Source organism: Ictalurus furcatus, chromosome 14 (assembly GCF_023375685.1).
Source record: "Ictalurus furcatus strain D&B chromosome 14, Billie_1.0, whole genome shotgun sequence".
In the NCBI taxonomy this organism is placed as follows: Eukaryota; Metazoa; Chordata; class Actinopteri; order Siluriformes; family Ictaluridae; genus Ictalurus; species Ictalurus furcatus.
This window is the reverse complement of record NC_071268.1, coordinates 22,943,494-22,970,144: the sequence shown is the minus strand read 5'-3', so window position 1 is coordinate 22,970,144 and position 26,651 is coordinate 22,943,494. Positions and strand designations below refer to the sequence as shown.

Sequence of the window (26,651 nt, the reverse complement as noted above, 5' to 3'; positions counted from 1 at the left end):
TGAACACATTTCAAAAGTAACCGCAAGACTGCCCAAATAAGGAATTTTCCAGAGGTCTGATGCACTCACTCACACACACACACACACACACACACACACACACACACACACACACGCACGCACACACATGCACACATACACGCACGCACCTTCCCCCCTGCAGAGCTTATGAAAAGGGATTTGTGGCCACACCCTTGGGCGAGCACCAGAGACCAGTAAAGAAAGGACGCTCAGCTGCCTGCCTGCAGAACAAATGTTTAGAGGGCCAACTGGACAACTGTTACAAGGAGCTTTGAGAATTATACACACAGTATAGCCTATGAGTCCTGATAAATCCAAATAGAAACGATAACCTGAAAGTGGCGTCAAGGCATTCAAGAGCAGGAAAAAGGACATTCTCGAGGGTTCGAGTGTGCCACAACATTGAGATAGACATGTCCTCCAGCCAAGGAGCTTTCAAAAAAACGTTTCCCCGTGTTGGCCATGAGGCCTGTTCTTTCTCCTCTCTGCCTTTTTAAATATAAAGAAATTGCTGCTCCTGCATAACTTCTCATGCAGCATACAACATGTGAAGTAACCCTTTGTTAACATTTCTAGTACAAACACAGACTGTACGCAGGTCCAGTAAAATGAGGGCTCACAAATCGCAGTTGCGGTTTCAAAAGAGAGAAGGGATAAAATGAGTGTGTTTATGTGTGTGCATGTGCACGGGTGGTGATTGTACCTTCAAGAGTGACTCAGAAACAATAGCATCTTTGAGTGTGCACTCTACTGAGAGAGAGAGAGAAAGAGAGAGAGAGAGAGAGAGAAAGAGAGATTAGCGTTTAGTGGCACGTGGCAAATGATTCTTATCATGTGCGTAAGGTGTTCGCAGTCTGTTTCCTGCACTTTAAACCATATCCCTGTCTGTTTTTCATTTCTAACCAGTGCACTAGTCAGAAGACGGCTTTCTCTTAGTTTAGTCAAATTCCACCGTTCTCGCTCTGCTCCCCCACCCCCCTTCCTTCCCTCACCCCAGCTTCTTATTCAGTTACTCACTCACTCACTCACTGACTCACACTCCTTTTCATATTCTCTTTACTCCTCTCTCCCCTCTCGCACTATAGTTTAAACACAAAGAACATATTGTATCTGGCAGTGTTAAACACAGTGCATTCTGTGAATCTGCTGTGGTGACTCTGACCTTGGCAAATTCTGTGCTCGCGCTCTGGTTACATTGCAGGTCTGCAGTCAGCTACACCCGGCCACCAGAAGCTCATCCAGAGTTCTCCTCATTTCCGTTACTCTTGCGTTGTTGAGTCAGGGAGCAGCCAAGCATCGTTATATATACAAAACGTACAATGAGTGGGAGCAGATATCTCTGAAGTCCAATAGTGTAGGGTCAGAATCACCGTAGATTGACTTCTCACAATACTTATACATGTTGCTCCTTGTTTCTAATCATAAACCCCAGACATCTTGTTAAATTATTATGAGCCAGTACTTAGTACTCACTGAGGTGTGATCGACCTATCATAGACCAATACAGTGGCGATAAATGTGTTTTCCTTATCATTATTATTACTCAATTTTTGTGGATGATAATACCCCTTTTCCAAATTGGGTAGTCTAATGTTTCTCATTTTCTAAACATGAGAATAATCTTAATAAATGTGATCTGGGCTAAATCTTCAAGCAGAGCATTAGCCAATTATGCAGATGAATGTTAAAAAAGTCTTCTTTTTTTATTATTTGAAGTTCACCAATCATTTCACATAAAAAATGATTACATTCCTTAGCAAACTGTCTAAAGATTTTTACTGAAATGACAGCATAGTCATATTGATTTCTTTAAATGCCATTATTTCTTGGGTAAGTGTAGTGATGTGGCGTGAGCTCTCTAATCCTTCTAAGTGGGAACAGAATTCAGTGTCTAGGACAGAGAGCCAAACGATACTCTCCCTTACGAACAGGATGTTTTTTTTCTTATCAGTGAGGGGTTTTCTTGGGATTTTGTGTGAAATGTATTTGGGTGGACCTAAGAACACGAGTCTCATACCAGATGTGTGAGAACTGGCAAACCTGGTTCCAAAAAAATTCATGACATTGATCTCGTGAAGATTAAGGAGCAGTGAGGTCACTGGGTGAATGAAGTTTTGGTGGTACAAGTTTCATTGGTTATAATATGCAATAATAGGTTTATTATCAATTTACAAAAAAAAAAAAAAAAGACAACCCCTTGCTGCCAGTCAAATTAGCATTTTTGCATAAATGACTTTATTTTAAATACACTAAAATTTCAAAATATAACCGAGAATTAGGTTTAAGTGAATCTGGAAATGCACTTTTAGCACACCACATGTTTATGATTTATAGTTAATACTACAGTATATAGTGAATATATATTTGTTCATTAGTTTTTCTTAAAATCAATGTGTAAATTAACAGTTAGATTTCTTCATATTTTCAGTGTGAGATAACGCCAATTAACCACAAGTACATTTTTCATAAAACGAGTTTTCCATGTCACCCTAATTAGGCACTTGCACACCATATTTACAGTCAGATCCATAAGTATTTGGACAGTGAGGTTTTTTAAAAAATTTTTATTATGCCTCAGTACACGACCACAATGTATTTGAAATTAAGTAATAAAGATAACAAGTCTTTATTGATCACATATACTTATGCACAGTGAAATTCTTTTTCTTCACATACCCCAGCATGTTAGGAAGCTGGGGTCAGAGCGCAGTGATTGAAGTGTAGACTTTCAGCTTTATTTCAAGGGGTTTAACAAAAATATTGCATTAACTATTAAGGAATTACAGTCCCTCCATTTTCACAGGCTCAAAAGTAATTGGACAAACTAACATAATCATAAATATCATCAAATGCTGCGTTTCATCCTTTGAGATGCTTTGCCAGGCCTTCTGATGGCCTCCTTTACTTGCCTCAACACTCTGATTGGGTCGCTTATTTTGTTCCCATAAACAACTACTGTACCAAATGCAAATCCAACGCTTGGAATCAACTCCAGACCTTTTATCTCCTTAATTTGTCATGAAATAACAAGGAAACAGGCCACACTTGGCCATGAAACTGCTTTTCAGTCAATTGTCCAATTACTTTGGGGCTGTGAAAATGGAGGGACTGTAATTCCTAAACGGTGAATGCAATATTTTTGTTAAACCCCTTGAAATAAAGCTGAAAGTCTACATTTCAATCACATCTTGATTGCTTCATTTCAGATCCATTGTGGTTGCATACTGAGGCAAAATTACAAAAATTGTGTCGCTGTTCAAATACTTTTGGACCTGACTTTATGTTTTACAATTAACGCTAGCACAGTGAGTGTTTTTTCTATTACCTACTAAGTGCTGAAACTGACCAGTGAATGAGTTCCACAAAGATTTAGGCCTCCCTATTTAATTGCTTAAGTTCTGTATCATTTAGTTTGTTTGGTAGAAAGAATAGTAATTAAACTGTAAAAAAAAAAAAAAAAAAAAACTTTGAGTGTATAAAAAAAAAACCCACAGTGTATATTTACACGTAGCCTTGTTATGGAACGCTGTCATGTGCTCGCAAACAAGGAAACAACAGTTAAACAGTAAACAAAAAACACAAACAAAGAACAGAGGGTGTGGTAGACAATTGTTTAGAAGGGCGGGTTGTGTTGCGCCCTAGGACACAGGAAGGGAATGCGTGTTTTGTGATTAACATGGACACTGTGTCTTTACCACAACAGCTGTCCTGTTCCGTGAGTCACGTGGATACAAATGGAAAGGACAGGGACAAAACTAATCCCTGTCTTTGTATGTTAAAAAAATTCATTCTGATGTAATATTTGCTGTAGATATATAAACATAAACACAGATGTCCTCACAAATTCGCAAATACATATATACACACATAAATGTTTAAATGTAATATGCAGTTTAGTTGTGTACTGGTGAAGCGTAGGCCAAACTGTGATGTGTATGCTGGGGTAGATGTGTCTGGGCTGTGTCCACAGTTCTTAGCATGTGTTGAGAACAGCTGACGTATCACTTGTCTTTGTATCTTATGTTCCCAAACATTGAAAGTGTCACAATTTCACTACAACCACCCGTGCTGGCTCGCTTAAACCACAAAACCAGAAAGGTCCATTTCTTTCATACAAAAACAATAATGGTGGATGTACTGTAGCATGTGGCTTTGCTATTATTAAACTAATTTTGGAGGAACTCACCAGTTAATAGGAATATACAGTACAGGTCACTGAGCATACATTTTAAGACTGAATGGAAAAAAGTCCCTGAAACAACTAGGAACTGAAAGCTTCAAATGTTCCTAGCCTTCTTGTCATGGTAAAGATCTTGGTTCGAAGCTCTAAACCAGGCTTGGTCCTCAAAACTTTAACCTGATGAAACCGTTCTTTCACAATTTGTGTTGTTGGGATGTTCACAGGTCAGAGGATTGCTGCCTATAGGACAGGAGGAATTTCCAATCTAGCAAACGCCATGAGCCTGGAATGCTGTTAATGCAGTAGATTACCAGTGATATGTTTACAATACAGATTTATACACCCCCTTCAAACAAGCAGGGAATGTTCTCCTGCTTTATGAACATATATTTATGTCAGTCTGTTTGTTAATAGAGTCTGGTGCAATTTAGGCCTTTATGGGTTTTCATGACTAAACGTATAAATAAACTGATGTTCTTGTTATAAAGTAAGCCTAGGTAAAGTAAGTAAAGTAAATATTATCTAAATAACACAGAGAACTCCAACAATGGGCACACTAAAGTAACAATGTAGATGTAAATTGTGGACTAATATAATAAACAATACTCTTGCTGCTGTGTTCTTTAATAGACTGCAGTCATCAGCATCACTGATCCTCCACTATACATAATAGTGGCGATTAAGTTCTTTAACCGCTTTTAATGTTTTGCTGCAGAAAAGATATTTTTGTCTTATCTGACCATAGAAGCTGATTCCAATCAAAGTTTCAGTAGCGTCTAGTGAACAGGCGCTTACGTATGTGGTTAGATGAAGGAAAAGGCCTTCTTCTGGCAGACCTTCCAAATAGTTTGTTGGCATTGAGGTGGCGTCTAATTGTAGATTTGGAGACTTGGTGACTCCAAAATACTACTACTTGCTGCAAATCTCCATCTGTGATCCCTGGAGCCGATTTTGCCATTCATTGTGCATGAGGGCAAAATATAATTGTGTTCCTTACAGCTCAGGTTGTTTTTTGTCTCAATTCTTGCCCTAATTGTACACATGGACTAATTGTACACATGGCTTGTAGCTATTTTTAAAGCATGATTTATGAACACACATTTGTCTCATTTCATTTCTGTAGTCTTGATTTTTTTTCCCACCCCGTTGATGAAGGACTGAGGAAATTTGGCCTCTTTGTCACCTCATATTTATGCGCCCGTGAAACAGGAAGTTATGCATGACTGCTTAAGAGTTCCTAAACACTTGAGTGAACTTGAAAATGTTAAATATAAAGGGGAACATGTTTCCAGTCCATTTTGTTCATTAGAATTTCGAGGCATGTCAATAAAAGTGACACATGTCCTTTTGGTTAAAAATACACACCAAACACACACACACACACACACACACACACACACACACACACACACACACACACACACACACTTTTGGTAAGTACTAACCACTGCGTATCCCGAACACCCTACAAGACCTGCTGTTTTGGAGATGCTCCAACCAGTCATCTAGTCATCTGGCCCTTGTCAGAGTCGCTCAGATCCTTACACTTGCCCTGCTTACACTTACACTTTTCTGCTTTCAACACATCAACTTCAAGAACCGACTGTTCACTTGCTGTCTAATATATCCCACCCCTTAACAGGTGCCATTGTAACGAGATAATCAGTGTTATTCAAGTCACCTGTCAGGGGTTTTAATGTTATGGCTGATTGGTGTAAACGTGAAGGTCTGATCTTAGACCTTTATTACTTACAGGCCCAGACTGTGGCTTCTCTAGAAAATTGAAAATGTGGTTCCTGTCAAAATTGTGAGCATTTGTAGAGATTCTGGTACGATAGTTTTGTATTTGTGTAATGACAATTCAGAGAATACAGATGAAAATGAGCCAATTTGGCTAAATCTGGCACATTTTACATTTCTTTTGTATTATTAATGCGTATTGCCCCTGAGTAAATGAATAAATAAATAGACCCAACATCACTGCTCCTCAAAATACAGTGCTGATGGTTAAATCAATCTCAATCTCAATCTCTCTCTCTCTCTCTCTCTCTCTCTCTCTCTCTCTCTAATGTCTCTTTCATGTAGGTGTTTCAGATGGACCACAAACTGGAGAGTGTCCTGAAGATCCTGGTGGATCAGTTCCAACTCGAACCAGAGCTGCTTCAGAAACCAAGCCACTGCAGCTCCCGCTTAATGAAACGCCAGAGTGGCAGCATGAAGAAAGGACAATGAGAGCAACAGAAAGCAGGCAAGATTGGAAGACATCTTTTAATAAGGAGTGTGGAAACTGTAATGTCCATATGGAAACTTGATAATAAACCGGCCAAGCTAGCAAGAGAGTTTCGCTTCCAATGTGTCTTCCAAAGACAACATGCTATGTGTTCAACACTTTACTAGCTTGCAGCATAGGGAAGTCATTCAGAGTTCCCTCCTTATTTGATTTCCATCACTTTAGTTATTAAAGATGGATAGCTGAAAATCCTGCTATTTTGGAAGAAGAAAAACCTCTGATTCAAAATATGCTACATGGACACATGTCAAGAGAACGATTGTGATCTTAAACTACTGCAGCACAAGGGGAGAGTGATAGAGTTTATTCATCCCACATGTTAATGTGCACGTTAGTAAGTGTGAACACGTTTTGCATGAGTTAGATTCACCACTGATAAATAGATATGGCAGAGATAATCAAAACAGCGAAACGCTGCTGATGGGGTTTAATGGACTTAAATGGAATGTAAGAAAGGAAGAGGGAGAGCTGTTTGAGGTTGTGGACTCAGTAAGCAGTGCCAAGGCTTTCAACAGCCTATTCATTTTACAATTTCACCGGATTACTCCCATTAAGTCTGTGATTATTTTTTCTCGCTCTAGCTATTTGAATGCAAAACTTCTGGTAAAGGTGAGGTGGCTAGATGCCAGATGCCAGCATTTGATGAAAGGAAAATACAGTAAAAAGTAGATTTGCTTTCAGTAACCACAAGCAGAAAAAACAGAGTGAGGGAGAACAGAGAGATAAGGTGCTTGCACTCCATTCACAAGTCACACTCATCTGTTGGCACCTTGCCTGGCACAGAACAAATTGGTCTGTGGTTTTGCTTTTTAATGTGTTAATTAAACATGTTCTTTTATCACAGGGTTCATAGAGAGAAGAGAGCTCGAAGAAGGGGAAAGTTAGTGTAAGAGGAGTGTTTTTTCTTTTTCTTTTAGGCTTTTTTTCCAGATCACTCATGAAAATAAACGAGAGCACAATTCAAACTGTGATTATCTCACACTGCTCTGTATTGTTTTATAACTAATGTACATAATGTAGCATTGGCTCATCACATTTCTGCCATGACTATCACCAGGATCTATTAATGTAAGAACAATCAGCATTGTATAATATATATATATATATATATATATATATATATATATATATATATATATATATATATATATATACAGCACATTGTAAGAAAATAAATTTTGTAAATAAATATGCATTTATATCTTAAATGTTAATGCTGTACCTTTGATGGTGTGACTGCATTTAAGAAAATGTCAGTAAAAGAATAGCGTTTTTGAATTTAGCATTTATCACATAATGCGTTTTTGTATTTACCCTAAATTCTGACTTGCTGAGGAACATTTTCAAGTTAAGTGCAAGCAGTGAAAGAATTGCTCTCAAATTTCTACACAATTATATTTGTGTTCAAATGCCAAAAAATACGATGGATGTCCCAAGATCAACAAGGCCAGGCTTAGAGAGGGAGGGGGGGGATGAGAGAACAGGAGGGAGGGAAAAGGAAGTCTGGTCTGGAGCCATGTTCAATTACAGAGGGCCGTGGCTCTACCTCTATGCGCATGCTGTTGCTCTGCTTTTGTCCCCTGTTTTATGTCTGTGACGGAGACCTCTGCTCGGGTTTACACAGTCAGCTCTGTGTGATCACGACACTGTGCTACTTTCATGTGGAGATTTAAGAGATCCTCCCCAATTCAGAGGCTTTTTGATGGCAGAAGAGCTCGGTCATGGTTTATCACTGGTGACCAGGCCCCAGGAAAGACATTAAGGAAGAAGAATAAAGACCTGACATCAATGGGGAAACCTCCAAACAAGCTCTAGACTGACAGAATGGAGATTCTTATCTTTGTCAGCAGACTACATAGCTAGGGAATTAACATACAGTATAATCATTACAACCACATCTATAAAGGCGTTGTAAATTTTGCACACTAAAGGCATGTTTTGACATGAAGGTTACTGAAGGTCAGAATCCATTTCCCTAGTGAAGTATCCGCTAAACCTGATTCAAATCGACCGTAGATTTATTTCAGCCTCCATGCTGAGCTTTAGAAGTTACTTAAGCGTGTATCTCCTACTGAAGCCTGCGTGACTGGAAGACAAGCCTGAGCAGTGGAGCCATTACTGGGGCCACCTGTGACCACTGGTCTCCTATGAAAGCAGATATGAGTAAGAACAGGTGTGTGTGTGTGCGGTGCGAGTGCCACCCTGCAGCAGCTGACTGCTGCGCTCCTGTGCTTTCTAAATAGCAACAGGCCTGGAACAGTTGGAGTGCCGGCTGATCCTGACCTATGGCTTGAAGACTGCTTTTATCCGTTTTGAAAAAAGTTTCCTGATTTTGTCTTGATGGATTTTGACTGTTTTCCTGTGGCAGTAGATGATTGTCCGTTGGCTAATTTATTCAAACTTGTTTAATTCTATCACTATATGTTGGTTAATGTACACCATGTACAATTTGTTCATGAATTTCCTCTTACCACTTCACTTGGCTTTGAGTCTGTTTTGCTTAAAGCAAACAAACTACACACTCAGAGATTTGTTTTTGCCTTGGCTTTTCCCCTTTCCAATCCATATGTTTTCTGTATAATATAAAAGTTTCAGGCACAGCTACGTTCCTTTTTTTTTTTTTTTTAATAAAAGTAGGCTCCATTTCGATCATCTCAGCCTCAGGACAGCTGTGAATATGGCATGAATTTAGGCTCGCATTCGGTTTTTACGTAGAAATGAGATGGTCTGATGAACTAGGTCAAATTGCTGTGGATTTTTCTCCCAGACAGAGGGAGAATTCCAGGCCAGGGCTGGAAGGACTTCAGTGGCGAGTGTTGGTTTGGCCAGGCCAGGCAGTATGTGAGGCATGAGGAGAGACAGCTGCAGTACTGCCTCACCGGTGGGCGCTACACCACGCCACGTCAGTGGGGCACACGCACACACACACGCTTACTCCAACTTCTGTATCCAAAACTCCACTAACTGTCCAGTCATCCACTGGTTTTAAGGTCTGTGATTTTTTCATGATCAAAAAATACAATCAAATTTTCAGTCTTATCTTTCTACAACAATATGTAAGTGACTGTAGCTCAAACTGAAAATACCTGTAAACGATGTCCCTCGTGACATTTTCATTAAAACCTTTATCTTGTAATAAAACTGTTTACTTCACCTGACTTGACCTTCCATACAGTACTAATCTGGTCTGCAGGAGCTGAATAGATTAGAGCATGCAGGATAATGTGAAGTGAGGCTGCTGTAGATGTTTTGCCCTGCATGCTTCAGCAGAGCTGCTCCACTACCTGATAAAGAGCTTTTGACTGGCTGCAGGTGGGCCCACCTAATGAGCGCTACTGGACCAAAGCAAACACGCAGTTCAGGCCACATCACGAACGATGAACGAGAAGAAAAAAAAAAGAAAAAAAAAAGCTAGTGCAAATCCATGATAAGCAAACAAAGGATATTTCTGTACTGCATGCTATTTAAGAGCAATAAGTCTGGATGTTAAAGTGAAAAGCAACAGATTTACTGATTATAATACAGTAGGTGTAGTACAAAACCAGACTCTGAGCAAAAAAAAAATTCTCCTTTGAAAATCTGTTTTAAATCTCTGTTTAGTCAATAAAAGACAAAACAAAACAAAAAAAACCCCGTACAGCTGTTTTTGAAGCACATGAGCAAAACTGCCTGCCAGAGGATGGAATGAGTAAATGCATCTCAGCACAGAGGAGAAAATGGAATAAAATTAAGAGGCAAAAAGACAAAATGACTACCATGATTTCGTTTATTGTTAAAGCTGCCTGCAAATACTCTTAATGATAAAATCTGTCACCATGACAAGGCTGTAGTTTTGTCTTAAGAGGTTAGTCATAATTCCTTTCATTTATTGAGAATTTGTCACTGACGTTCACTGTGGTTATTAGAGGAAATGAAGGGAGGAACTCTGAGCTTTCAATGAACAGCTTACACTGCCATTTACTGGAAATGATGCAGGTCTGTGACCAGTGATAGAGTACAAAAGGAAATGTGAAATTGCTTCTTTAGGTAAACACACTGCTAAGAGATAAGACCACCAATAGGTTTTGTGTTATGTTTATCTGAGGCCCACCTTGAAATTTTCTTCTTTATATTATTTCACATGACTATTTTTCCTCACTCATTCCTTGACACTTTTATTTTTTTAACAATAAATGAGAACAAAGCATAAATTGCTGGCTGTAATAATGGTTATAAGCCATTATAATGGTGTACTGCAGACACTGAAATTTAGGATAAGACAAGGTTTATCAAGGAGGATTTTCAATATCTCATATAAAATTGATCACACTGTATAAAATGCATGGTTACGTTTGACATGTTCTGTGTGATGTCTCTCCAGCTGAGAACAAAAGCATCAGAAGTAGTAAACAAACTGTCCTCCTGTAAACCTGGATTACAGCAGGCCTGTATACGACTCATTTAAAGACATATATCTGCTGAATGATCTGTAGCTTGGTCTCGGTGCCGCACGTGCTGGAGTAAAACATTCTGTTTAGTTTGTGTAAGCTGCAGTTCTGGGCCTACAGCGGTGTTCGTATTCATCTCTGAATTATCTACTGTGTTCGTTTAATTATGAACGCAAATACAGTCACATACGCACACATTGTGCAATTCAAATACCGTAAATGGATGATGTAATAATTTACCGTCATATGATGTAATATCAGAGGGTGAAATATGACTCATTTGAGATTGTCATCACTCCCAGACGTTTTGATTTGATTTCAATTTTCTGCCATGTGTATTTATTTATTCTTTTAATTATTATTATTATTATTATTATTATTATTATTATTATTATTATTATTTTCAAATAACCAGCCTAAATCTGAACTAGGCTTAGTGAATTTCTGAAAGTTCTACCTCAGACTGTTACCTGAAATTCAGATATTAGGTGCTAACTATTTTTCTGACTCTGTTTTTTTTTTTTTTTTTTTCTTCCCCTACACACTTCAGTTTGAAAGAATGATCTCCCACTGGCTTTACACAAAACTAATAGGAACTATATTTAATAGGAACTAACTGAAAGGTGTGTATTTCCTGTCATAAAGTACAATCGTTCTGAGCTAAGAGTCTTTTAAAATATATTCAATTAATTTCTAATATGGTCATCAAGCAAGCAGTCTCCCCAAGATTGTTCAAAAAAGTAATAAATAAATAAATAAATAAATGGTTATTTCATAACCATGCGTGTCCTGATTCTTTCATTATATAAAGTATTTCCTCATTTTGAAATTGTTCAAAATACGTATGCTGTTGACTCTGGTACTTTGAAAACCCCACTTTAAACTGATGTATTCTTGTATTCTTAGTCTTGTGAAGTAAAATAATTATTTATAGGAGGAATCCAGCCATAAAGAGCAAGTATTGCTAATTATAATAATGTCTTATTTCTAATCTTTTATTATAATTATCCCTATAATTGATCTTTTATTTTGTATATCCACTCATAACAATCATACAAAACCCTCCCTGTTATTATATTTTGGAAGATATTAAAAGGTCTTTGCAGTTTTATTTGAAAAATAAAAATGCATGTAAGCCTTCAAATCAGCTATACACAGTGCTCTCATATGCTTCACAATGTCAAATCTCAGGTAAAACGGTTGATAGGGTTGATATTTGACTGTAATGGAGACTATAATAATTAAAGTGTAAAATGCATTTTTAATTCAAATGTAGCAGTATATATATATACAGTACGTATAATCAAGGTGAGCCAAATATTTAAAGAAAAATGAAATCATATGTATAGGAATCATATAGTTATGTTTATGTGTGAAGGTAAATTTGTTGTAATTACCTGTATTTAACCTGTAAGAATAAAATATGTGGGGAAAAACGTATACAACAACAAGAAATACAAGATACGATCTGATTTATCATAATCGTAAAAACACAAAATAGGATCAAATTAATAGATCTTCTCTTTGTTTTTAAAGGGATTGGATATCAATTATATGTAAAACAATTAAGAAATCATTTACATCATAGCAATAGTCTGAAAAAAATTAAGTATTCAATATAACGTTGGTAATTTGTGTAAAACTGCACATAATTATATAGAGAATTTAATTGATTATACTGCGCTGTAAAACCGGATAGTTCATTTAACTCAAAAAAATTTGAGGAAACTAATTACACTTAAATATAACAAGTTTGAGTTCAATTTTTGTTATATTTAAGTGTATTTGGCTTAAAGAAATTGATTTATCAACTTAAAATTTTTGAGGTAATTAGTTTCCTCGAATGTTTTGAGTTAAATGAACTGTCCGGTTTTACAGTGTGTAATAAAGTCTCACTCAATTTGCAAGGCAGTGTAGAAAATTGCAAATACATTGGATTCATTATATTCATAATTAATTGTGTAGCAAGTTCCATGTGGTAAAAATTTAACATTACTCATATGGTGTTGCCTGAGATGTCTTAAATCCTCTTTTAGTTTAAATGTTTAATGCTTTTCTAGATAACTGGTACATAATGATTTTTTTTTCTAAACTAAACCTTTCATTGAGTATGTTAAAACATTCATTTCTATGTCATATAATGATACACTATATGGCCAAAAGTGTGCGGACACGTGACCATCACATCCATATGTGGTTCTTCCCCAAACTGTTGCCACAAAGTTGGAAGCACAGAATTGTATAGGACGTCTTTGCATGCTGTATCATTACATTACAACTGTGCACAAAGCAAGGTCCATAAAGATATGGTTGGCCAAGGTTGAAGTGGAAGTTCTTATGATTGAATGAATAAATCCCAGCAGTCATGCTCCACAATCTAGTAGCCCACTACTCAAAAGAGTGGAGGTTATTATAACATAAAAGGGGATGTTAAAAAAAAAAAAAAATCACATTCAAAATGTCAAACTTTTGGCCATTATTACTGGTCATATACTGGTCACTGGCCATTATTTTGGTATTACTGAACTGCTTTTAACATTGCTGTTGTACAAGACCATTACTAGATGCTGCTCTGTGGGAAGTAATTTCTAAAGAGTGATTGTATCCAAAAAATCTGCAAATGTGCAAAGGTGCTGGTTAAAAAGTTCTTGTAAAAATTCTTTGCCCTAAATTTGAGGAGCCCTTGTTGTTTTTTTCCTCATTGTGTTCTTGGTAAATGCAAATTTTGACTTTCACGACCCTACTGTTTTTCTATAAAGGAGAGCATGCACTCAGTGGATTGATGGCATAGGCACTCCACCCAATCCTTGTGAAAGCTTCATAACAGCAGTCCCTCTCTCTCATTCTTTCTTACCCTTTCTCTCCATCAGATGAGGCCTTTTGTCTGTCTAGGAGTCCCAGACACAACAGTGCACAGAGTTACACAATCCCAGAATGGTTCAGTCCACAAAGCCACACACAACTGAACAATGTGACCATCTCTAAAGCAAGCGGAAGGGAGTAGGTGGGGTGGGAAGTAAGGTCATGCACCTGCACCCTAAGAGCCCTCAAAGGGTTGGTGCAGGTGTCTTTGTGTTGATTTTCTTTCCTTTTGTGAGGGCAAAAGCTACAGCATTTTGACTCTGCTGTTTGTTCAAGTAGAACTAACTTTCATACACTATACCATACCAGTATCAGACATTGTTCACAAAATCAGCTGTAATAAATAGCCATCTTTTCATTCCAGGGAAAAACAATGTAGATATTCGTAAACATGAGTAAATTATGAAGTTTACGATATATTAAGACTGGTTGAAACCTCACAAAACAAATTCTCCGCTGCTTATCAGTCACTGTCTGGTTGGTAAGTTGATATTTGATAAGTATTATAACACTGGCCTTGCTAAGCACAAACTATGGCTGAGTAAAGCATTAAACTCCATCTTTAGATTATTTAACATTCTTCGGGATTTCAGAGCTGTATGGAAGCGTTACATTTGTGAATTGATTCATAAATAAAAAGCAGTGTATGTTATCAAGTTCTCTCTGTGTCTTACATAGGGTATTTCTCTATATTTACACCATCTCTCTCTCTCTCTCTCTCTCTCTCTCTCTCTCTCTCTCTCTATATATATATATATATATATATATATATATATATATATATATGTATATATATTAATCTTTTCAAATGCAACCTTATTTAAGAAAATCATTTACTTTGTACATTATGTTTATTCTTTTATATTCCAGCCATATTGTCATTCTGTTATTAGGGGTCCCCCCCCCCCCCGCCCCCAATTAAATTCCTCAATTCTTCAGCTGCCAAGATCAAAGAGAAAGTGTGATAACTGAATTATTAACCAGAAACTTGGTGTGGAGGTGTCACAGAGGGGTTCAGTTTGTTTATCTCTAGCTGGTATAGTAAAGGAAGTGTGTAGAGGAAGGAAGTATCTATATGCTATATAGGTTGTAGTAAGTAAAACCTCACACTCATGTCTTACTGTAAATGCTATATGTCTGTTTACTTCAGCAATGGTTTACAGAATCCATGTAAACTGATCTGAATCTGGCAGTTTGAGTCAAAGTGTTTTAGGAGATCCACAAGATACGGCCTAGTATTAATAATCTACAGTAATGTAAACTGTACATCTACTATGTAAACCCTTAAAACAAGTTCTATTTCAGTCTTTCTTATGACTGCCAGGGGCAGTGAGAAACACCTGGATATCTCATTGTGAGCATGTATACACATGCCAAGACCTTCAATCAAAGTTACGTAGTCACATAGCAACGTATCATGTAGTATTTTGGTATAAATACAACCATCATACAGACTTTTTTCCTTCTCTATGTTTCACTTTATACACATGCTGTATGTATGACTACATATATACAATCTGGAGCTAACTGCTCAACTTGAGACTATATTTGGAGCTATGGGTATCAAAAGCTGGAAATAGCCTTCTCTCATCCTTTTCTACCTCAGTGAGTGCTTTCTTGTATATTGTGAGCATTTCTTTTATAATACACTAATGTCTGAGTCTGCAAATTTAGGTGGATTTCTGCTAATCCACAACTATGGTGTTGGTTTTCCCTCTACATATTGTACTTTGTTATTTCCCTATACATCAGTCATATTACCCCATTAGATCATGTTATAACAAGTGGATAGCCACTTGCTACGCTGCAAGACTTGCACTCATCTAAGTGGTGTATAATGGTGTATCTGACTCAAACAGTCAGCTGCAATGACTCGGCTGGCAGATTTAGATCTTGGCTAACTTCTCCACTAACTTGGTATCGTTGCCAAGTATGGTTAGCATAATCTGACCTAGCGGAAACTGCCTTGTGTGAGTTCTGTAAATAATTCAGGAACTGTTCTGCAGTGTCTTGCTTGTGGCCCCAAGATGATCCTGGTTCCCTCTACTGCCTTCACCAGCCAGAACCCAGTTTCCTCCCCGATATGTGTTGGCACCCTCAACTAGGTTACCTGAATCACCATCCATCCATCTTCTATACCGCTTATCCTTCCTTGAGGATCACGGGGAAACCTGGAGCCTATCCCAGGGAGCATGGGGCACAAGGCAGGGTACACCCTGGACAGGGTACCAATCCATCGCAGGGCACAATCACATACACATTCACACACTACAGACACTTCGGACACGCCAATCAGCCTACCATGCATGTCTTTGGACTGGGGAGGAAACCGGAGTACCCGGAGGAAACCAGCAGCACGGGGAGAACATGCAAACTCCGCACACACATGGCCATGGTGGGGATCGAACCTCCGACCCTGGAGGTGTGAGGCGAACGTGCTAACCACTAAGCCAAAAAACAGTCCAGTTCAAAAAACAGTCTAATCTAATTTAGTGGAGGCTTTTCTGTGTGTGTTGCTCATCTTATTAACTGATCATAATGCAGTGCACAATCCTTAAGATCCTGACTTTTTTTCAGGCACTGCTAGAGAGTGGAAAACCCCTTCTACTGTGCTATGAAAAAGTATTTGGTCCCATCCTGATCTCTTCAGTTTTTGTGTATATCTCATACTAAATATTTTTTAGATCTTTAAACAAAATACAACATAAAACAAAGGCAACCTGAGTTGCGTTTGAGTTTGAACCTGAGACACAATACGGTTATTTAAAAAATAATAATAATACATGTATAGAAGCAGAAAAACATTATCCAACACATCACCAATATGAAAAATGAATCCCTCCCTTAAACTTAAATACCTTTAGCAGCAATAACTGCAACCAAATGCTTCTGATAACTGGAGATCAGTCTTTCACTTGCTTCGAGGACTAGAATTACTCCTATGATCATTGTCTTGCTGCATAATCCAGTTGAACTTGGGTTTCAATTTACGGACTGAAGACCAGATATTCTCCTTTAGGATTTTCTGGTAGAGAGCAGAATTCATGTTTCCTTCAATTATTGCAAGTTGCCCAGGCCCTGAAGCAGCAAAGCATCCCCACATCATCACACTTCCACCACCACGCTTGACCGTAGATATAATGCTCTTTTTGTGGAATTCTGTGTTTGGTTTATGCCAGATGTAACAGGACCCCTGTCTTCCAAATAGCTCCACTTTCTAGACTGATGTATTTAAATCACCTTCTACTCACCATTTCTGCATTTTTATTTGTATTTTTTTAACTTTGGCATAGTGTGTTACTGGAAGAACTTTTAACCAGCTTCATGTTATTGAAAAAGTTCTATTTAAGTGTTGATGTGATTGAACAGGGTTTGCAGTAATCAGGCCTGGTTGCGTCTAGTCCAGCTGAACTCCATTATGAACGCAGTTTCATAGATTTGGGGAATTAGTAACTACAGGGGCAATTACATTTTCACACAGGCCCAGCTGGTATTGGATAACTCTTTTGTGTCAATAAATAACTATCATTTATAAACTGTATTTTGTGTTTAGTCAGGATACCTTTGTTTGATCTTAGATTTTGTTTTCACTTCTGAAATAATTTAGTAGGAGATACACACAAAAACAGAAGAAATCAGGAAATGTATGTGGACACCAAATACCATAGATGGAGTGTCTTTGGGGCCTCATAAGCTTCAATAAACAAAAGGTCCTCCCTTGTGTTCCACTGCAGGATGCTGACTTGAAATGGTATCTCTGACAAACTGCGATTTTGTTAGCACTTTCACTTCACCTAAAAGAGTCTATGCTCTGATGATAAGCTCGTCTTGCATGGGTTGGTGGCAAGACTCTCGGGCAACCTTGTGGTTGAATACAGGATGTATGCGAATATGTGAATCAGTCGATTAACCTTGCAGCTTTCAGTAAAGGGGAGCCCACAGTGTGTTCACTGCTGTCCGTGCCCCGAGATATTATAAAACCAATACTCAGAACAACTATTCATCAGCCAAGACACAGTGTGTCACTCAGTGCTGGATGACATCACCTTGGTGTATAGACTGGCTGGATGCCAGCCACTATTGTGATATTTCACCCTACAAGGAGTGTCTCTTCTTCATGGGAGTGCCACTCTGGGAAGTCTGTTCTGCTGTTACCTGGGTATCACCATGCACCTCATTCAGGTTCTACTAGATTAACATCACACTCTCCAACACTCAATGGTGAGTGTGTCAGTCATCTCTGAACACCTTTCAGTGCTGTCCTAAGCTTTGTCTTCTCTCTCATTGGCATTAACTACATAAGTGTTTCATACAACCCCTTGTAGTTAAGAATGGTGAAATTCTTTTTTTTAAAGAAATAAAAATGTATTCATTTATTAATATATAGTATTAAACAAGGAATGACTTCTGGATGGGATGGACTTCTTTATAGCCTGTTAAGCTGTATATTATGAATAAAGATTGATATGGTAGGCAAAGTTTTTGTGGTTATAGTTATTATTTTGTATATTTTATTTATTACATATAAAATAAAATGTCAATTGAATCAATGAGTTGCTTTTAGACAATAATTGCAGTGGTGTCTGTCAGTGGAGTCGCAATTGAAATTTTAAATGAAATTTTCTTCCATTTCACTTCTGAGGGTCATAAAGGCTTTTTCAGTTCAGGAAAGCATGTAGTATAACGTTATATAATTAAACAATGAAAACTAACATTTCACCACATGAAGCGTTTTTCCCCCCATATGCAACCACTCAAAAAAAAAAAAAAAAAAGCAATTATAAGAAATTCAAATACCCATTATAATTTAATTCTCTTTTAATTGATTTCAGCACATTATATAACCAATCATAACAAAAACTGCACATACAACAATATTACTTTTTTCTTTCCTTTTCTTCTCTTTTTTTAAACCAGGCTCAGTTTGCAACCTTACACAACAATCTGTTAAAATATTTAAAAAGCATTTTAAAAAATAACTCAAATGCCACTTTGGACTTTGAATAACCATGACCACACATTTTTAGATTAAAAAACAAAAACAAACAAACAAAAAAAAAAAAAAAAACAAAACAAAAAAAAAACCCTGGACATAAATAAGTTAGTTTTAATTTTCCTCAGTGTTTTTACAAAGTTATGTACACAGGTACACCTCAAAGTTTAAACAAATACACAGGCTGTGTGGTCTGCTGAATTATTAAATTTACACTTTTTTTTTTCTATAAATAAAATTGTGTGTCATATTTAACCACAGAATCAAATGGGAGTGTAGGTGCATACAGCTTTACACCAAATGTGGGCGAGTGCTGGAGTCAAACCGAGAGAAATGAAACAGGAAATCTAAGATAAGGCCATCAGTAGAAATTTTCACTCAAAAAACCCACCCAAAAGAACCCAACAACAACAATAATAATAATCAAAATACATATTAAAGAATAATTTATCAATAAGTGAGGATCACTTTAGTCTTTCAGCAAGTGTCTCACATGGTGTTAATACTGGTTCATGCTACGTGGTTTGACCTTGTCTATAACTGAACATTATTGGTCAGCTTGTCCTAATCAAAATCAGAGACATAAGTTACATATAATAATAATAATAATAATAATAATAATAATAAAGCGAACAATTTTAGATAAAGCTCTGCATTCTCTACAGAGTATATTGTTTGTATGAGGTTTTCTTTAGAAGAGAGCAAACAGAGAGACTAGAAACCACACCGATCTAGAAAAGACCATGTGATTTATGTACCATGCATCACCCGAGGGCTGTAGGTGTACGCAGCTGTTCGAGCATGTGTGGACACTCCAACGGGTTTCAGTGACAACAGAAGAACACAATACGTTTGTAAAATCATTGTAAAATGGGGTACACCACCTTAAAACAAAACAAAAAAAAAACAGCAAACGTAACAAACAGCATCTTGGAAATTATTATTTTTTATTTATTTATTTTTTTTGAAACCCCCAAATTGCAGCTCTTCAAGTCAATTGGAATTCACCTAGTCCAAAACTGTAAAAGAAAAAACCCAACATAATAATGTGTTTTATGTGCTACATACATACGAAAAGAAAATATGTACACAGGTAGTAAGAATAAAAAAAAAAATAATGAGCAAAAAAGGAGATTAAACCTAATTGCACACTGCTACATAGACTGCTTTTGAGGCAGTTGATCTTTTTCCTTTTTTTTTCTTTTAGTGCCAGAACGTTTGTTTCAGTGCTTGTCCAAGTCTCCCCACTCTTTGAGCTGATAAGCTTTTCCTTTCCCATCATTCTTCACTCCGTGAATTTTTCGTCTGCCAAGCACTGAAGCCGTCAGGAGGGAGAGAACATCTTCGGCTCTGTAAAAGAGAACGGCGCGCGCACACACATCAGTAAGTAGGCTAATCATAACGCGAATGTTGCGTCACCGTACACAATACAGCGGTTTGCATGAGTGAGAGTCAGTAAGTCCTTGAAATATACAGAAACTCTTTAGTAGGTCTCCCACCAATTACATTTATTGCTTCCTCAAATTTTACACACGTACAAGTGTTTGAAGGTTACATGAAGTCTACCTAACAAATTTCCCTAACCTTTGTACACTGGCTTGTGTAAATATCCCGTTTGACAGCCAAGTCATTGACATCATCCCTGAGGGAACAGCAGTCCACTGTTGAATCGGTCCTAATGGCTGAGCAGTCAAAAAGCCAACCCGATATACACCCTAATGATCCAGACACGTACGTTACTCATAATTAATCTTTATTATGAGCTTATTTCAAAAGTTCTGGTTTAAAATGCAGACAAAATACATATTTGTGCGTCCTCCCTATGTAAAATACATATATACACACGCTATAGCTATACATGTGCGTGTATGTATATTTTATATATACATGCATACATACTCAATTATATTTATATATAATATTAATAAATATAATATGTAAATAGCTGTATATTTTTATTCTACATGCCAGTGTATATGATCATTGCTGTAGACGCATGTCTGTGAAGGTTATACGAGTTGGTCAACGGGTAGTTTGTTTGTTGGTGTAAATATTTGAAAAACGTGCGAGATCGCTGACGTGTTACTATGCTGTTTTCAAGCAGCTTCTCACTCGCGCGCATACACACACACACACACACACACACACAGAGAGAGAGTTCGTAGTAGAGTTGTAGTAAAGGAAAAATGTTTTAACCCTTCACTTCATCACAGAGCACTGACTGCACTTTTACACCCTCTTTTCTTTATTTATACAAATAAATAAATAAATAAATAAATAAATAAAGGAGAAATTAATTAATATACGGATACAGATGTTAAGCAACCAATAAACTCATGTCCAGTGAGTTCAGGTTTCATAAAATTGCTGGACATAGTAAATCATATGCATAATTTTTTTTTTAACTTTTTAAACAAGAGATAATATACAAAAGAAAATATTACAAGCATCTTTGATAAACTCTGTATTGACACATATTTATCTATATAAATTATTATTTATCTCCATCATATATAACAAAACGTATCACACAGATACACGCAGAAGAAAATATTCACACTTTTACAAAAATTCCTATTTCACACAGACTCGTATTTTCTTAACAGACTTATACTTCACTTAGCAGTCTTCATAAGTGGTTTTATAGAAAAAATTCATTATGCATGAGGGGAGAGAGAAAACAAGTTCTTTTTCGGTCCCTATAATTATATGAAAACAGGGCTGTTTTACCCTCGACGGTCGGCCGGTCCCGATGAGCGTGGTTTAGCAGGAGTAGACCACAAGTGATACCCCACTAACAGAAATGTAAAAATGGTGTGTGTATGTGTGTGTGTGTGTGTGTGTGTGTGTGTGTGTGTGTGGATAGCGAGGTACTGCTATGTTTTTGATGGTGGTGTGGAGGTATGCATAAGTTAGACCTGCAATCATAGTGGTGTCATTTTTTTTACACAAAGTAGCAGTTTTATTATTATTGTTATTATTAAAAATAACATTTTTAAAAATTATCATTATGACCGCCATTACTATTATGACGTAATTATTATTATTATTATTATTATTATTATTATTATTATACTTATTACTGTTATTATGATTAATAATAATAATAATAATAACAATCATAATAACAGTAATAAGTATAATAATAATAATAATAATAATAATAATAATAATAATAATAATAATAATAATAATTATTATTATTATTATTATTATTATTATTATAATTTCTCCACTCATGAAGAACAGGTGGAAATAAGCTAATGGCTAACTCAAATCTAAGGCGCAGGTGAGGACGGTGACGTTTAGGCGCAGGTGTGGACGGTGACGTTTAGGCGCAGGTGTGGACGGTGACGTTTAGGCGCAGGTGTGGACGGTGACGTTTAGGCGCAGGTGTGGACGGTGACGTTTAGGCGCAGGTGTGGACAGTGACATTTAGCAGCAGGCAACAGAAAACATTTGCTGATGTGAACAAACATCGAGAGCAGACATGAAAGTTCGGATGTGTGTGTGTGTGTGTGTGTGTGTGCGCGCGCGCGTGTGATTGTGTGTGCGTCAGTGTGGTTAAAGATTTGCTTACCTCAGCTGTGTTTTACGTGTGTCTCGGCGGACTGCATTTCTTCGGTGTGTGAGGAGTTTCATTTAAACAGGTGCGCGAGCGTTTAGTCGAACAAGACGACGAGTCTAATCACAAAAGAAGAAATGAACAAAAACAGTTCATGTCTCAGTCTCACACACACTCTCACTGTCTCATACACACACACTGTCTCACTCTCACACACTGTCTCACTCTCACACACTGTCTCACTCTCACACACTGTCTCACTGTCTCATACACACACACTGTCTCACACACTGTCTCACTCTCACACACACTCTCACTGTCTCATACACACACACTCTCACTCTCACACACACTCTCACTGTCTCATACACACACAGTCTCACTCACACACTGTCTCACTCTCACACACACTCACTGTCTCATACACACTCACTGTCTCACTCTCACACACTGTCTCACACACTCTCACTCTCACACACACTCTCACTGTCTCACTCACACACAGTCTCACTCTCACACACAGTCTCACTCTCACACACTCTCACAGTCTCACTCTCACACACTCTCACAGTCTCACTCTCACACACTGACTCACTCTCACACTGTCTCACTCTCACACACACACTGTCTCACTCTCACACTGTCTCACTCTCACACACACACTGTCTCACTCTCACACACACACTGTCTCACTCTCACACACACACTGTCTCACAGTCTCACTCTCACACACAGTCTCACTCTCACACACAGTCTCACTCACACACACACACACACTGTCTCACTCTCACACACACACACTGTCTCACTCTCACTGTCTCACTCTCACACACAGTCTCACTCTCACACACAGTCTCACTCTCACTCACACACACACACACACTGTCTCACTCTCACACACACACACACACACACACACACGCTGTCTCTCCCTCTCGCCGTCACACACACACGCTGTCTCTCCCTCTCGCCGTCACACACACACGCTGTCTCTCCCTCTCGCCGTCACACACACACGCTGTCTCTCTCTCTCGCCGTCACACAGACACGCCATCTCTCTCGCAGTCATACACACTATGTCTCTCTCACCATCACACACACACACACACGCTGTCTCTCATCGTCACACACACACGCTATCTCTCTCTCTGACACACGCACGCCGTCTCTCTCGCCGACACACACGCACACACACGCCGTCTCTCTCTCTCTCTCTCTCTCTCGCTGTCAAACACACACACGCCGTCTCTCTCTCTCTCTCGCTGTCACACACACACACTGTCGCTCGGTGTCTCACACACGGCGTCTCTCTCGCCGTCACACACACGCCGTCTCTCTCTCTCTCTCGCCGTCACACACACGCCGTCTCTCTCGTCGTCACACACACGCACTGTCTCACACACACACACACACACAAACCCCGTCTCTCTCACTGTCTCACACACACACGGCCACACACACACACACACACACACACACACCCCGTCTCTCTCACTGTCTCACACACACCCCGTCTCTCTCACTGTCTCACACACACACACACTCCGTCTCTCTCGCTGTCACACACACACACACCATCTCTCTCGCTGTCTCACAGACACCGTCTCTCTCACTGTCACACACACACACACTCCGTCTCTCTCGCTGTCACACACACACACACACACCATCTCTCTCGCTGTCTCACAGACACCATCTCTCTCACTGTCTCACACACACCATCTCTCTCACTGTCTCACACACAGTCTCACACACACACAGTCTCAGACACATACTGTCTCTCTCACTGTCTCACACACACTGTCTCTCTCACTGTCTCACACACACCGTCTCTCTCACAGTCTCACACACACCATCTCTCTCACTGTCTCACACACACCGTCTCTCTCACTGTCTCACACACACCGTCTCTCTCACTGTCTCTCTCACAGTCTCACACACACCATCTCTCTCACTGTCTCACACACAGTCTCACACACACACAGTCTCAGACACATACTGTCTCTCTCACTGTCTCACACACACTGTCTCTCTCACTGTCTCACACACACCGTCTCTCTCACAGTCTCACACACACCGTCTCTCTCACTGTCTCACACACACCGTCTCTCTCACTGTCTCTCTCACAGTCTCACACACACCACGTCTCTCTCACTGTCTCACACACACCGTCTCTCTCACTGTCTCACACACACACACACTGTCTCTCTCACCGTCTCACACACACACTGTCTCTCTCACTGTCTCTCTCACCGTCACACACACACACTGTCTCCCTCACTGTCACACACACACACACACACACACACACACACACACACACACACACACTGTCTCCCTCACTGTCACACACACACACACATTGTCTCCCTCACTGTCACACACACACCGTCTCTCTCACTGTCTCACACACACACACACACCATCTCTCTCACTGTCACACACACACACACCGTCTCTCTCACTGTCTCACACACACACACCGTCTCTCTCACTGTCTCACACACACACACACACACACACACTGTCTCTCTCACACGGTCTCTCTCACTGTCTCTCACACACTGTCTCTCTCACTGTCACACAAACACACTGTCTCTCTCACTGTCACAGACACACTGTCTCTCACTGTCTCTCTCACTGTCTCACACACACAGTCTCTCTCACTGTCACACACACACACACTGTCTCTCTCACTGTCTCACACACACAGTCTCTCTCACTGTCACACACACACCGTCTCTCTCACTGTCTCACACACACACACCGTCTCTCTCACTGTCACAGACACACTGTCTCTCACTGTCTCTCTCACTGTCTCACACACACAGTCTCTCTCACTGTCACACACACACACACTGTCTCTCTCACTGTCTCACACACACAGTCTCTCTCACTGTCACACACACACCGTCTCTCTCACTGTCTCACACACACACACCGTCTCTCTCACCGTCACAGACACACCGTCTCTCTCACCGTCTCACACACACCGTCTCTCTCACTGTCTCACACACACCGTCTCTCTCACTGTCTCACACACACCGTCTCTCTCACTGTCTCACACACACCGTCTCTCTCACTGTCTCACACACACACACCGTCTCTCTCACTGTCTCACACACACCGTCTCTCTCACTGTCTCACACACACCGTCTCTCTCACTGTCACACACACACACACTGTCTCTCTCACTGTCTCACACACACAGTCTCTCTCACTGTCACACACACACACACACACACACACACACCGTCTCTCTCACTGTCTCACACACACACACCGTCTCTCTCACTGTCACAGACACACCGTCTCTCTCACTGTCTCACACACACCGTCTCTCTCACTGTCTCACACACACCGTCTCTCTCACTGTCTCACACACACACACACACACACTGTCTCTCTCACACTGTCTCTCTCACTGTCTCACACACACACACACGGTCTCTCACTGTCTCTCACACACTGTCTCTCTCACTGTCACAGACTCACTGTCACAGACACACTGTCTCTCTCACTGTCTCACACACACCGTCTCTCTCACTGTCACAGACACACGGTCTCTCACTGTCTCTCTCACTGTCACAGACTCACTGTCACAGACACACTGTCTCTCTCACTGTCTCATACACACCGTCTCTCTCACTGTCACAGACAAACTGTCTCTCTCACTGTCTCACACACACACAGTCTCTCTCACTGTCACTCACACACACACTGTCTCTCTCACTGTCTCACACACACACACACTGTCTCTCTCACTGTCTCTCACACACTGTCTCTCTCACTGTCACACAAACACACCGTCTCTCTCACTGTCACAGACACACTGTCTCTCTCACCGTCTAACACACACACTGTCTCTCTCACCGTCTAACAGACACACCGTCTCTCTCACCGTCTAACAGACACACCGTCTCTCTCACCGTCACAGACACACCGTCTCTCTCACCGTCACAGACACACCGTCTCTCTCACCGTCACAGACTCACTGTCTCTCTCACTGTCTCTCACACACACCGTCTCTCTCACTGTCTCTCACACACACCGTCTCTCTCACTGTCACACACACACCGTCTCTCTCACTGTCACACACACACCGTCTCTCTCACTGTCACACACACACCGTCTCTCTCACTGTCACACACACACCGTCTCTCTCACTGTCACACACACACCGTCTCTCTCACTGTCTCACACACACACACTGTCTCTCTCACTGTCTCACACACACACACTGTCTCTCTCTCACTGTCACACACACACACACACACACACTGTCTCTCTCACTGACACACACACACACTGTC

At 39.5% G+C, this 26,651-nt stretch overlaps 2 protein-coding genes across 2 annotated transcripts in view; one reads left to right on the top strand and one right to left on the bottom strand.

Moving 5' to 3' along the window:
* kcnq1.2 (potassium voltage-gated channel, KQT-like subfamily, member 1.2) overlaps positions 1 to 7,550 on the top strand; it is a 122,840-nt gene extending 115,290 nt beyond the window's left edge. Inside the window, exon 19 of the mRNA XM_053640910.1 lies at positions 6,287 to 7,550. Within this exon, the coding sequence (XP_053496885.1) occupies positions 6,287 to 6,433 (147 nt within the window). The 3' untranslated portion in view covers positions 6,434 to 7,550. The remainder of the gene's footprint in view (positions 1 to 6,286) is intronic.
* Positions 7,551 to 16,282: 8,732 nt separating this feature from the next.
* The window catches only part of cdkn1bb (cyclin-dependent kinase inhibitor 1Bb), a 13,520-nt gene continuing 3,151 nt past the window's right edge, over positions 16,283 to 26,651 (bottom strand). Inside the window, exons 2-3 of the mRNA XM_053641702.1 lie at positions 22,354 to 22,457; positions 16,283 to 20,123 (exon numbers count right to left, since the gene is read on the bottom strand). Coding sequence (XP_053497677.1) covers positions 22,366 to 22,457 — 92 coding nt within the window. The 3' untranslated portion in view covers positions 16,283 to 20,123; positions 22,354 to 22,365. The remainder of the gene's footprint in view (positions 20,124 to 22,353; positions 22,458 to 26,651) is intronic.